Genomic DNA, 15020 nt, shown 5'->3' on the forward strand with positions numbered 1-15020 from the left:
TGCCACGGTGATCTGAGGGGGCTCCATGCTCGCCATGGTATGGCATCTGCAGGAGAGCAGAGTTGCAGGGGAAGCGGTGGTTGGATGACCAGTTTTGCAGACCTACTGCACCATCTGCTGCCAGGACACAACAGCTAGCGGGCTGCACGCTTGCCGTGGTATGGCGAGACGAGCAGCTGAGCAGAGTTGTAGCAGAAGCGGCCCTGCAAGACCACCAGGAGAGCAGAGTGCCAGCAGAAGCGGTAGATGATGACGGTCATATAGAGGACCTGCGAGGTGGATTCCTAGCATCAGGAGAGCATGAGAGCAGAGCTGCAGCGGAAGCAGTGGATAACGACAATGGTTTGCAGACCTACTGCACCTGCTGCTGAAAGCAGTATGGCGCCTGCACGGAAAAAAGGCACAAAATGATTGTATGCCATTACTTTCACGGAGGGAGGGGCGACTGATGACATGTACCCAAAACCACCCGCAGCAATGTTTTTGCCCCATCAAGCATTGGGAGCTTAACCCAGAATTCCAATGGGTGGCAGAGACTGCGGGAACTGTGGGATAGCTACCCACAGTGCAACGCTCCGAAAGTCGACAGTAGCCTCGGTACTGTGGATGCACTCCGCCAACTTAATGCACTTTGTGTGTGTGTCCACGCTAATGCACTATCGACTGTATAAAATTGCTTTCTAAAAAATCGACTTCTATAAATTCAACCTAATTTCATAGTGTCGACATACCCTACGTCTAGTTGGAAATGCTGTGGCTAGATGTTCTGCTGTCAGCCAACTGTTCTGCACAGACTGTGGAACATATTTTGAGACTCTATGGGTGTGGCTTCTCTGCAGAAGTAACTGGTGATCAGCAACCTGGTCTGAACACCCAGGTTAGCCTAGTCCAGGTGAGACCAGCCATACCTGAGTTACTGTGCCCTGCGTGGTGCTGCAACCCATGCCCTCAATGTGTGTCACTGGGACGTCTGGGGGCATATCCCATGGTTCTCTGTGATGCAGTAAGCTGAGGCGCTTTACGATTCTTTCCCACTGAATTGTGGGAGAATTCAGAACTTGTCTTTTCTTCGGGACACACGGGGAAATTATAGGACCATTGACAGTCCGGTGGTTTGGCCTGCATCCTCACTGCAAAGTGGGCATGTCAAAGGTTATGTCTGAACATCACCCCCTTGGGATGAACACAGGCACCTTACTGACCTCATACATCATTCCCTAGGCAACAGCAGGCCCCTGGTCTGGCTCTGGGGCTGGCCCTCTGGCTGGCTCTCTTAGCAATTCCACCCAATCCAGGGGACATAACACATTCCAAACATGAAGAAAGATCGTTCTTCTTTGAGGGATGGTCCCTATGTGGATTTCAAACATGAGGGCATATGCCAGCGTGTCTGATCTCAGAGGGCTCAGGCTGGCAGTGCTCTAGGTTTGCTTCTTTCAGACTGCCTCCCGCACTGGCCTGAGTTCCTCCCTTTGAAGGGCCCTCCCCCAGGCCTGACAAGCTGCACAGGTGCAGCAGGGGTTGGGGCTGATTGTGACCCCAGGAGTTCTTTAATCTCTTGTTGACTGGGCAGGGGATATCTGCCCCACCACAAAATGTTACCAGTCCAAAGTGAAAGTGGCAATCGGGCTTTAGCCTACTGGGCCAGCTAGCATGGGTGAAAGCACCACCTCACACAGCTGAGAGATTTGCCCGTGTGGAGAGGGGTTAGGAGCAACACCCAAATAAGAACGTGAGTTAATTCTGCAGTGAGGACTTATCCTAAATGCAGGCTTGGACGCTAGGCATTTACTTGAGAACCTAGATGTAGCCAGGCTAAAGGACTGTCATTGCAGGTCAAGGGGCAGATCCCCACCTGGTGTAAATTGTATTCAGTAGAGCTATGATAACTTACACCAGCTGAGGATCTGCACCAACAGGATTTCTAGCGTCCACAGCTCTGCTTCCTCACGCTAGATGTGGACCATTGACTTTCCAAAACTAAGTCACAACATGAGAGAGCACCCGGCTGAGGAGGCATCCCAGCATATGTGACTCCTTTCTTTGTTTCATAAACATTTCTCAGATAAACTCAGCTTGAGGTAGGTGACATAAACCCCTTATGGTGGTCAGACAGACATGTCCGAGTAAGAGAGAATTAAATGTGAGTTTGCATAGAAATCCATTTTAAATTCCTAGCCAAGTACGTCCCTTGTGAGGCAATGCATTGGTATGGGCGGGTGGGGAGGAGACACAAGATTTCTCTTTCGGCTTTGGTGTCTGTTCCAAAAAAGTCCTTGTGGTGGGTGAAATTCACCCCTGAGCAAAAGAAATATGCAAGGCCTAGGCACCACTTAAGGCCTAGTTATCTGTTGGCTCGCTGTTAGTCATATACAATAAATATAACTCAAACTGGCAACAAGTCTCAATAAAAATATGCATTGATTTTTAAAGTTCTCTTATTTATTTATCAGGCCTCGAGAAGAGGTGCTCCAGTGTATTTGAATGAATTTCCCAGCTCTTCTTTAAGATCTGAATTGGCTGGGTATTTTTTTTTCAATTTGTGTTTACTCAGTCTTTGCCTGCAAGCACATCTAACAACACTCGTGAACCTGATCGGTTCTTTCTAAGGTGCTGAGTACTACTGCTCCCAGTGACTTCAATGGGAGCTGTTGAGTGCTAAGTATTTTTGAACACTTGTTAAAGCACTTAAATGTAGATATAGGAACTTAATTTAGGCACCTGTTTAAAAAAAATTAGGACTGTTGATTAATTGCAGTTAACTCACACAATTAACTCAAAAAAACTAATCGCAATTTTAAAAAATTAATTGCAGTTTTAATCGCACTGTTAAACAATAGAATACCAATTGAAATTTATTAAATATTTTTGGATATTTTTCTACATTTTCAAATATATTTATTTCAATTACTACACAGAATACAAAGTGTACACTGCTCACTTCATATTATTTTTGATTACAAATATTTGCACTGTAAAAATGATATACAAAAGAAATAGTATTTTTTCAGTTCACCTCATACAAGTACTATAGTGCAATCTCTTTATCGTGAAAGTGCAACTTATAAAAGTAGATTTGTTTTGTTTTTGAGTGCAGTTAAGTAACAATGTTAAACTTTAGAGCCTATAAGTACACTCAGTCCTACTTCTTGTTCCGCCAATCGCTAAGACAAACAAGTTTGTTTACATTTATGGGATATAATGCTGCCTGCTTCTTATTTACAATGTGTTGTAATTGAAATCAGTATATTTGAAAATGTAGAAAACATCCAAAAATATTAAAATAAATGGTATTCTATTTTAATAGAGCAATTAATTGCGATTAATTTTTTTAATAGCTTGACAGCCTTAAAAAATTATTTATCAGTGGGAAATGCTATTTATTATTAAACAAATTACATGAGCAATCTCCAACAGTGATAGAAGTAGGATTCACTGTTAGGTCAAAAGTCTGTTGTAGATAAGCATTTTGAGCTCACAGTAACTTAACTGGGTGTTTTCCATACATAGTGCCCTAGACATCACTGCAAAATTCCATAGCATCCCATTTACACTGCTCACCAAGGGCCAAATTCTGCTATTTGCATGAATGTATTAATCTTACATGCAGTGAAGGGACCCTGGTTCCATTGAAGTCAATGGCAAAATTCTTATTACTTCCACAGGGCAACGATTTCACGCTAGGAGTCAGAAAGGGAAGAGCAAACTCATGGTGCTTTGTTTAAGCCCTGCCTATAATCCCAAATTCCACCAATATCCTGGAATAGCTTGCTGTCTCTGCTAAAATGATAAGCATGATATGGTGTGGTGATATAGGTTGCTATAATTAGGGTTCAGAGTCAGGAATGTGCAATTATTCACAGTGCTTTTGTTTCACTCAGTCTGTCTGGCTGTTTGCACTGAACAAGGTACCTCTAAGTCAATTTCACACTTAAAAGGTTTTTGTTGCAATCATAAGGACTAGAAAATGTTTTAAAATGAACACCTGAATTCTACAGGAATGGAATACACAGTAGAAGATTGGAGAACTTGTAGGTTTATTATTATATGCACATGACACCTGATTAACTGAGATGTGAATTGATTTTTATTTAGACAGGTTATTTTTGTTAATACTTAAGCTCAAAAGCTTGAAAAACAGTTAGGAGAAAAGAGGTCTTTTAAAATAGATTAACACCCCCAGCCTTTGGCTTAAGGGCTGAGGAAAACCTCACACACAGGATACATGAGACTTCCAAGGAATCCTCCAGGATAACCAAGACTTGACAGTATTAATATTTTTTAGGAAAAAAGAAGCAGAAAGAAAATAAAATATTTTAAAAGTTAAAAACTCTTTCAGGCCTTCTTTATGCATCACAAAGAAGCAAAAATACCAATATGGGGCACATATCAATTTTTGTCTTTTTCTTTGCAAATCATCTTTAATAATCTGAGACTACTAGTGTTTTCAGCACCTTGGCACCTTTCTCTTTCAATGGTTTGCCTATTCTCTGCAGCTTTTACTAAGGATGCTCAGCCCTGTGGGGAATATTATTACTATTTATTTGTATTCCCATAGCACCTAGGAGCCCTAGTCATGAACCAGGACTGCTTTGTGCTAGGTGCAAACACATTAAAAAAAATGGCATGTGCCCCAAAGGGTTTATAATCTAGTTTTTGCATTTATTGCACCTTTCATTTGAAGATCTCTGAGCAATTAGTTAATCCTCACAACATGCCTGAGAGATGAGTTGTAGTGTCCCCATTTTACAAAACGGGTGAACCAAGGCATAGAGAGGTGAAGTGACTTGCTCAAGGCCAGACAGTGAACTAGTAGCAGAACCAGGAAAAGAACCTACAACTCTTGACTCCATATTCCAGGTCCCTAGATCATGAGTCAGGAACCACACAGGTAGAGTTAACTGGCAACAATATGGGGTGGTGATGATGAATTACTATTTTATAACCAGGTTGAAAGGATCACCAGTAGCTTTGAAAATGCAAAGTGGCTTCCCGCAACAAGCAGCTTAGTTTTCAGAAGTCCAGCTTCTGTACAAACACACAACCTTGCTGAGAAGACTTAGCCCCATTTTCTTCTTCTTTAGGGAATTAGATTATGCCATGTTGCGACGGCTGGAGAAGAGGATTTTGGTTGACCTCCCAAATAAAGAGGCACGACAGGCTATGATTCAGCACTGGCTACCCCCTGTGAGCAACAGTAGAGGAGTGGAGCTGAGAACAGAGCTGGAGTACAGCTTGCTAGGTCAGGTGAGAAGACAGCAAAGTGGGTGCAATTCACCACTGGTAACTCAGACTCCTGAAGTCTTTCAGCAAGGGAACTGTGGGAATGTGGTGAGCCTGATTCTGCTCTCATTGAAACAGATGTGAACTATACATGCTACAAGTAGCATCTATAAACATGGTAGCCGGGTGAAAGGGAATAAAGCTCAAATTATGAAGGTGAATGATGGGAGGCTTAGGGACTCTTCCTACAAGGGGACATCAGTGAGAGCTGGAGGTATTGAACTTGTCTCAGTAGGTCACATCACCAGTTTCGCATGATTCAACTTGGAAGTCAGAGATGTATTTTGATGCCAGTATTGGGTCAACTTTTCACTGTTTCAGATGTAAACACAGAAAAAAATTACAATAACTGTATACCTCTGGCCCTTCCTACCACCACAGTAGGGTCTTTCGGTTTATATTGGAGATGAGCATGGTACAGCACTCTGCTGAGTAGGAAGAATTTGTCATGGATCTAGTGCAGTATGAAGGAGCATCAATAAAGTGAAAAAGCTCACCAGGGCATCAATCTCCAAGAGCTCAGATATTTTCCTTACAGAGCCTGAATTCAGGCTGTCGTCACCCATAAACTCTGCTGAGAATAGCTAATACTTGCTCAGCTGACCATGGTTTAGTTCTGTTCATAGAGACATACAGCATATTTCAGTTTCTATTTCAAAAATATTCTGTCTATGAAATTGAAACATAATGCTTAATATTTAACAAATACAATGCACTAGAACTGCAAACATAAGGTTGTAGAACCAGCTGTCGATTCTTGTGAGCCTTTGGCCCTGTCCACGCTGGACAGAACAGTGCTACCTGTGTTACAGCTAGCCCCGTTCTTATCCAAATGTGGCATGATTATCAGCTGAATCACTGGCTGGAACTAGAACCTCATTATGTACAGCTTGGTACAAGCTCTGCCTTGCTATGCTCTCAGGATGGTTGGGTTTTCATTTAAAGATGATTACACAGGGCCAGGATTTTTAAGTTAATGGCAAGCATTTGCTAACACACATTTGTATACATCCATTCCTTTATGCCTGTGCCAATTGGTTATTTGGGCACATGCTTTGCCGGTTGAGTGCATAGGATGCACACAAATATCAGATGTGTATATGTATACACATATGTGTGGTGTGCGGTTGTGCGTGCCTAAAGACTTGTCTACACACAAACTGGCACCAAAATCCTTTTATTTCACACTTGTTATTTTTGTGTGTGGACTCTCTTTATTTCGGATTAAGATGCTCTTAACCCAAAATAAGAGTATCCACATTCAGATTTGCAAAAGATGGAAAGCAAAACAGTTATTTGGGCGCAGGTGTTTTGCAGAGCAGCCCTAATGTTGAAAATCAGTCCCATTGGTAGTGCTTGTATCATAGTAGTGCCTAGAGGCGCATTGTACTAGGCACTGGACAGAAACATAGAGCATAATCTAGAGCCCATTAAAGCCAGTGAAAAGACTCCCATTGACTGCAGTGGGCTTTGGAGCGGGTCCATAATGAGTTTACAATCAAAATAGATAAGACAGACGGGGTGGGAAACAGACACAGAGAGATGAAGACTTTATTTTACCTGCAGAAAACTCTCCTTGAAAAAACAAATGCGTGATTTGCTAACACCTGCATACAGCAACTCTGCATTCAAACGAACAATGAAGTAACATGAGAGTATACACATCCATCACATGCAATAATTCATAATCCTGTGAATTGCGATCTTGTATTAGGAGACAGAAGGATACTCTGGTTCTGACGTTAAATTGGTCTGCAAGGAAGCAGCTATGCGGCCAGTGAGGAAAATCTTCAATGCTCTTGAAAATCATCAGCCAGGTACAATAGCTCTCATAGAGAATCCTATGTGAGAAATGCTGATCTGTCGTTGTAACACTAGGCATTATATATTCACGTACCAGTAGGTGGAGCTCTCTTATTTGCTTAGAAAAGTTTTAAACTGTATGTTTGTAAAAACCTAATTAAGCCAACATTTCCAAAACTCAGGTCATCTCTTGAAGCTGTCATTCGCTGTGCACTGAACACAATAAGAATCATTTTCTCTCCTGCTATGTCCAATCTTCTGTTTAGTGTATTAACCGTTAAGTATGTTGCATTATGCACTGGCTTAAAGAGAGCACCTCTTAGCACTGATCAGCATCTCATTCACTTTCAGCATTTGGTCAATTTTCTCTCTCCAGGTAGCAGTAATTTACCCGAACTCCGACTGGACACGGTCACCACAGCAGATTTCCTGGATGTGATCGCTCACACCAAGCCCTCAGCAAAGAATTTAAGTCAGAAGTACACAGCCTGGCAGAGAGATTTTGAATCTGTTTGAAATAGCTTTAGACTTTGAAATCAAAGATACCCACTATCCAAAACGGCATCTGTGATTGGGGTTCAGCTACAGATAGAGGGAACTATGATGGAAAAGGAATTATTAATTTTTTTTCTTCAGAAAACTGAATAAGAGAATCTGTACTTCAAAATCTGCAAGGTGCATTTTTAATTTACCATGTTCAATGATAATTAGAAATTGGTATTCTTTATGGAAAATTAATGTCTACAGTGAATATGCAATGAAGATTCTAGCACTAATTTTATGCATAAAACCTTATAAATTGACCAGTCTTGCACAATCTTCATTCATTACAAATGATTTTCACTTCTTAGCCCTGGTCTACACTAGGACTTTAGATCGAATTTAGTAGCGTTAAATCGATGTAAACCTGCACCTGTCCACACGATGAAGCCCTTTCTTTCGACTTAAAGGGCTCTTAAAATTGATTTCCTTACTCCACCCCTGACAAGTGGATTAGCGCTTAAATCGGCCTTGCCGGGTCGAATTTGGGGTACTGTGGACACTATTCGACGGTCTTGGCCTCCGGGAGCTATCCCAGAGTGCTCCATTATGACAGCTCTGGACAGCACTCTCAACTCAGATGCACGATTGTTTGCCGTTGCTCTGACGCAGGGAGGGGCGACTGACTACATGGCTTACAGGGTTGGCTTACAGGGAGCTAAAATCAACAAAGGGGGTGGCTTTACATCAAGGAGTGTTTCAGGCAGGACTTCACGGAGGGTTCCAATAAGAAATGGTGCACCTAAGTTATTGTTCTTACTGGAACAAGGAGGTTAGTCTGGCCTCTGATTGATACATGGCTAGATTTACCTCGCTGCACCTTCTCTGTGAGTGACTGCAGTGTGACCTAGAGGAATGAGTCCCCTAGACGGGGGGCGGGGGGCAGGTTTGCAAATGAGTACAAAACAAATCTGGTCTATTTCTTGTTTTGATACACTCCATCTATCTTTTACATCTTTAGCTGGCAGCAAACGGTGCAGAAGGACTGCATGCCATCCACCTCTCATAGCTGCTCGGCAGAAGATGGTACAATAGGACTGCTAGCCATCCTCATCTCTTGCCTGCCCGGCAGAAGATGATGCAATAGGAATGCTAGCAATCCGTATCACCTGCCTGCTCACCATAAGATGGTTCAATGGGACTGACTGCAGGACTAAAGAGAATGACTTGATCAAGTCACTCCAAATTTAGTCCCTGCGCCCATGTCTGCCCAGGCGCTCCTGATCGACCTCACACAGGTGACCAGGAGCACCTCAGACATGACGATGATGGCTAACAGTCCTATTGCACCATCTGCTGCCACAAGGCAATGGGTTGCTGCTGCTGTGTAGCAATGCAGTACCGCGTCTGCCAGCACCCAGGAGACATACGGTGACAGTGAGCTGAGCGTGCTCCATGCTTGCTGTGGTATGGCGTCTGCACAGGTAACTCAGGAAAAAAGGCGCAAAATGATTGTCTGCCCTTGCTTTCATGGAGAGAGGGAGGGAGGGAGGGAACGGGGGCCTGACGATATGTACCCAGAACCACCCGCGACAATGTTTGAGCCCCATCAGGCATTGGGATCTCAACCCAGAATTCCAATGGGCAGCAGAGACTGCGGGAACTGTGGGATAGCTACCCACAGTGCAACGCTCCGGAAGTCGACTCTAGCCTTGGTCCTGTGGAAGCGCTCCGCCGAGTTAATGCACTTAATGCACTTAGAGCATTTTCTGTGGGGACACACACACTCGAATATATAAAACCGATTTCTAAAAAAACGACTTCTATAAATTCGACCTAATTTCGTAGTGTAGACATACCCTTAGGGGGAGAGGAGCAAGAGTAGAAAACTTATGTCAGAAATAGCGAGAAGATTAGTGGCTCCTGGTACTCAAACTAGTGGATCACAACCAGTCTGGCATTTACTAGGAAGGACTTGTGTGATTGCCAATGAAGCATAAATTACTTTTTTTTAATCCCCATCTGGGATTAAATTCAGCATCTATTATTGCCCGGTAGTCATGGTCAACTTGGTAAAGTTTTGGTCTGGGATATAATTTGTTCATGTATCGATGTCTTGATGTGTTTTATCCATCCTATTCAATTTGGTTTTGGGTTAGTTTTTACCCAACTAGCATCAATGTCATTTGCTTTTAATAGGGTGCTGTAGTGCTCATCAGTATGTTACTTGTTGAGGAATCAGAGCCTAATTTAAATTACTTATTACTTACTTATTAGCACATGTAGCCGAGCTCCAGTGAAACAAAGCATTTATTCTGTTCTAATAGCCTTTCATCCTTCCTTTTCTTTCTTTTTTGATGATCATAAACTGCTAACGGGTATCTTTAGAAGCCAGGATTTTTTAGGTGTTTACCAAGATGGAAGATGCACATGCTGAAGAGGAAGTGTAAGTGGATGACAGCTGAGGTGATGTACGGGGTTAGGAATATTTGTGAAGCTAGCACCACTTTTATAAGGAGGGTGAAGAATTTTATGGTCTGTTGCTTCTTATTTATTAGATTTCCAGTTTAAAGTTTAATAAGGCAACTGAGGCAAAATTCTTTCATCACAAAGCTACTGTAAGGTGGGTGCAAAACTTGTTGGAAAACCATTCCCAGAGAGTAATTATCAGTGGTTCACAGTCATGCTGGAAGGGTATAACGAGTGAGGTCCTGCGGGGATCAGTTCTGGGTCTGGTTCTGTTCAATATCTTCATCAATGATTTAGATAATGGTATAGAGCAGGGGTCAGCAACCTTCCAAAGAAGAGGAGCCATTTTTTTGTTTTTGACTTTGACCAAAATATTTTGAGAGCGGCATCACATGCAAAGCTACTTGTAGAGTTAGAATTTATCAATTAATAATAATTGAACATATTAAAGTTATTACTACTCATCAATACTTTTAATGCGACTTCTGCTGTTGGACATCTTTAGAGAGTTGCTCAATGTTCGGTGAATATGGCGTGATTTTCATTTTCAAAGAGGAGTCAAGATTAACATCTTGCAGTTGGCTCCTCAGTTTGTTTTTGATGAAATTCACGTTGGAGAACACTTGTTCACAGAAGTACGTTGAACCAAAGATTGAGAGAAGCCCAAATGCATATTTCTTCAGCTGACTGTACATATCCGGTAGACAACTCCAAACGTCGAATATAATCTGGTCTTGCCGTTTTAGGTCATCCATTTCAGACCACTTGTGTTGCAGCCTCAGGGTGGATTTCTGCCTTCCAGATTTTCAAGTTCAGTGACAAGATCTTTCAATTTTGAATTCCATAAATCCTTGTCTTGCGAGTCCACTAATTCAAGTTCAAATTACACTCAATCGATTCCCGCAAATGCTGAAAAATTCAATGCAGAACTGTCAGCTTCAAGCGGTTTCAACAGAAATGACAAACTCTGAACTCGTGAAATTGGTCAGCAAATGCAGCTTGCATTTTGATGACTGTTTCTGCAAGGAACCTAACGTCAATATCACAGTCATTTGGTTGTTTGTATTGCTTCTCTATTGGGAAATGCACTAACATGCCCATCTCAATGTCCCTTACAAAGACAGCTTTCGTTCAAATGAAAGAACTTCTTCCAAAAGCAAAATTGCAGTATTTCCTTTTCCCTGTAGCTTCCGATTCAACATGTTTAAGTGAGAAGTTAAATCCACCATAAAACTGAATTTTTGCAGCCAGTGAGGATCCGTTAGTGCTGTATATTTAAGACCTTTTCTTGGAGGAACACCTCAATTTCCTCAAGACATGACGCAAACCTCACCAGGACCGCACCTCTGGAAAGCCATCTTACCTTGTTATACACAAGAAAATCAGAACATTGGCTGTTAACTTCTCGAAGAAGCTCGCAAAACTGCCAATAATTGAGAGCGCTTGCCATTATTTTAACAATCTGCATGACCATTCCCAGTCCTTTTGAGATTTCCTCTGGAAAAGTGTGTGCACACAGCACCTCCTGGTGGATTTTGCAGTGAAATGAAATTACGTCATGCTCCATACTTTTTTTAAGTAAAGTAACAAAACCTTCGTGTGTCCCCTTCATGCTCGGTGCTCCATCTGTAGCAACAGAAATTATTCTGTTGATGTCAATATATTTTTGTTTCAGACATTCAGTGACAGCAGATGCAATATCTTCGCCCTGAGTTTGTCCTCTGAGTGACAATAACACAATCAACTCTTGAGGACCTTGATCATTAATGTATTTGCCAAGTAAGGCAACTTGAGCAATGTCATCCACATTGCATGTCTCATCGCAGGCAATAGAAAAATCTGGTGCTGATCTAACATCACTAATCTGCTGGCTGGTTACGTCTGTGGCCATCTTAATAGTTCTGTCCTTTATAGTCTTTGCAGATAATGGCATTTCTCAAATTTTCTAAATTATTTCATCTTTGTTTTTAAAATAGTCGAAGCGGTGCTCAGATGTTTTAATGAAACATTCTTTCACCTATTCTCCATCTGTGAATGGCTTCCCTCGTTTGACGATTTCTTGAGCTGCCACGAAACTAGCAGTAACGGTTCCGCTTGGCGCCTTCATCCATATAGCAAACGTACATCTTGTTTGCTCTTCTTTGCGTCGGAGCGCCTCTACTGCTTTTTATCACCAGCTGGCTGGGTTCAGCAAACGTCCAAGGTTTCTTTTCAAAATGTCTTTCTAGGTTTGATTTCTTATTGCTGGATAGTTTGGATAGATTGTTTGGATAGTTGGATTGATTGTTGGATAGCACAATGGGAGTCTGGCTGAACTCGCTATAAAAAGGTAAGACTCAGTCCAATCATTTTGAAATTCTTGATGTTCGTCTTCTATCTTTCTCTTTTTGATTGAAGGTATTTATCTGATCTGTTTTATTTCTGACTTCAGACTTTTTCAAACTGTTGGCGATTAGAACATACTAATAAAGACAGAGCACAGCTGCTTCCTTTTCACAAGAAATTCTAAGAGTTTTATTGGTAGACAATAGTTGCCTTGGTAATGAGCCATTTGAATATAAACAGGAGGGGGCTCCGGGCTGGGGCAGTGGATTGGGGTGCAGGAGAGGGTGCGGGGCCTGGGAGGAAGTTTGGGTGCAGGAAGGGGTTCTGACCTGGGGCAGAGAGTTGGGGTGTGGGAGGGGGTGTGAGGTGCAGGCTCTGGCCGGGAGGCACTTACCACAGGCGGTTCCCAGCTGGCAGCGCAGCAGGGTTCAGGCTGCCTGCCTGCCCTGGCCCCACGCCAGAAGTGGCTGGCTGCTGTATGTCTCTGCATGCCCCTGGCAGGGAGGAGGCAGCTCCGCACACTGCTCCCACCCCCAGCACCATCCTCACAGTTTCCATTAGCCGGGAGCTGCAGGGGCGGTGCTTGTGGACGCGGGCAGCACATGGAGACCCCGCTGCCCCTCTCCCCCCGAGGGGCGTGCAAAGATGTGCCAGCAGCCAGCCGCTTCCAGGAGCGGCATGGGGCCAGGGAAGGCAAGCAGCCTGCCTGAAATCTGCTGCACCACCAGCCGGGAGCCGCCTGTGGTAAGTGCCTCCTGGCCAGAGCCTACACCTCATACCCCCTCAAAAAACAGCTGCCCGCAAGGGGGCAGCCAAAGAGCTGCATGCGACTCCGGAGCCACAGGTTGCCAATCCCTGATGTACAGAGTACACTGATAAAGTTTGCAGATGATACCAAGCTGGGAGGTGTTGCAAGTCCTTTGGAGGATAGGATTAAAATTCAAAATGATCTGGACAAACAGCAGAAATGGTCTGAAGTAAATAGGATGAAATTCTATAAGGTCAAATGCAAAGTACTCCACTTCAGAAGGAACAATCAGTTGCACATACACAAAATAGGAAATGACTGCCTAGGAAGGAGTACTGTAGAAAGGTATCTGGGGGGGTCATAGTGGACCACAAGCTAAATATGAGTCAACAGCATACCACTGTTGCAAAAAAAGCAAACATTCTGGGATGTATTAGGAGGAGTGTTGAAAGCAAGACACGAGAAGTAATTTTTCTGCTGTACTCTGCGCTGATTAGGCCTTAACTTGGAGTATTGTGTCCAGTTTTGGGCACCACATTTCAGGAAAGATGTAATCAAATTGGAGAAATTCCAGAGAAGAGCCACAAAAATTATTAGAGGTCTGAAAAACATGACCTATGAGGGAAGACTGAAAAAATTGAGTATGTTTAGTCTGGAAAAGAGAAGACTGAGAGGGGACATAAGTTTTCAAGTATATAAAAGGTTGCTACAAGGAGGAGGGAGAAGAATTGGTCTTCGTAACCTCTGAGGCTAGGACAAGAAGCAATGGGCTTAAATTGCAGCAAGGGCAGTTTAGGTTGGACATTAAGAAAAACTGCCTGTCAGGGTGGTTAAGCACTGGAATAAATTGCTTAGAGAGGTTGTGGAATCTCCATCACTGGAAATTTTTAAGAGCAGGTTAGACAAACACCTGTCAGGGATGGTCTAGATAATACTTAGTCCTGCTTTGAGTGCAGGGGTCTGGACTAGATGACGTCCCAATGTCCCCTCCAGTCCTATGATTCTATGAAAAGCTACAATTAGATAGGGAGTTCCAACCCATGGAGTTCCCCTTCCACAGGTTCTCCATGTGAGACTAGGGAGCATGGCCTGCATATCTTAGCACAACCAGCCCCCTCCCCCCACCACATATATAACCCAATCAGTTCTTAGCCACAAGGTACCCACCTCTATGCATGCTACTCCTGCCCCTGACCCCCGAGGAGAGCTTATGGCTAATATGGACACAAAATAATGCTGCCTTTGTAGCCTTCACATTTACCCATTTGGGGGCCCAGAGCCTAATGGAGTAACTACCCAGAGTCCAAGTTAAGTCACAACAGAAGGGGATGCCACCACAGGAAGAGGAGGATGGGGGTGAAGATGAAAGGATTATGTGATTGCCAGAGATGCTACAGCACATGTCTTCAGAGGTGGACTTATTGACTATATTTTTTTAAAAACTGTCTGTCCAGGACCATAGAAACAAGTTTTGCACAGATGTAATGACAGTGAAGGTTTGGCAAACAGGACTCTGGTCACAGGGGATTGCATGAACGAAGGCACGGCCGTATGGGGGAGAAAGGACACAGAGAACAGTCAAGGAGGGAGGGACTTGGACTAAGCACAGAGGCCAGTGAAGAGGAAAAGGAGATAAGGGGCCAAAAGGGCCTTGAAAGTCAAAACAAGGGGCTTGAATTTGATCCAGGAGGCAACAGCACTGGATGACAGATTATTTTTGTTGCAGAGTCCTGGATGGTTTGGAGGAGGGACTAGGCAAACATCAGGAAGGGCACAGACATGCAAGTGGCAATAGTGAGTGTGAGCTGGTCAAGGGCTTTGAGTGGGAAAGGTGAAGGATAGGAGTTTGGAGATGTGGAACTGCAGTGTCATTCATGAGCACAGCCTTGAAATGCTGTTTGAGTAGCTAACT

General features: G+C 43.3%; 1 protein-coding gene across 2 annotated transcripts in view; it reads left to right on the top strand.

The window, feature by feature from the left end:
• Positions 1-7753, top strand: part of KATNAL2 (katanin catalytic subunit A1 like 2) — a 40927-nt gene extending 33174 nt beyond the window's left edge. For both annotated transcript variants that reach the window (XM_077816209.1, XM_077816210.1), the window contains exons 12-14: positions 5085-5247; positions 6998-7100; positions 7463-7753. In XM_077816209.1, the coding sequence (XP_077672335.1) occupies positions 5085-5247; positions 6998-7100; positions 7463-7602 (406 nt within the window). In that variant the 3' untranslated portion in view covers positions 7603-7753. The remainder of the gene's footprint in view (positions 1-5084; positions 5248-6997; positions 7101-7462) is intronic.
• Positions 7754-15020: the final 7267 nt, after the last annotated feature.

The sequence above is a fragment of the Eretmochelys imbricata genome, chromosome 5 (genome assembly GCF_965152235.1).
Source record: "Eretmochelys imbricata isolate rEreImb1 chromosome 5, rEreImb1.hap1, whole genome shotgun sequence".
NCBI classification, from domain to species: domain Eukaryota; kingdom Metazoa; phylum Chordata; order Testudines; family Cheloniidae; genus Eretmochelys; species Eretmochelys imbricata.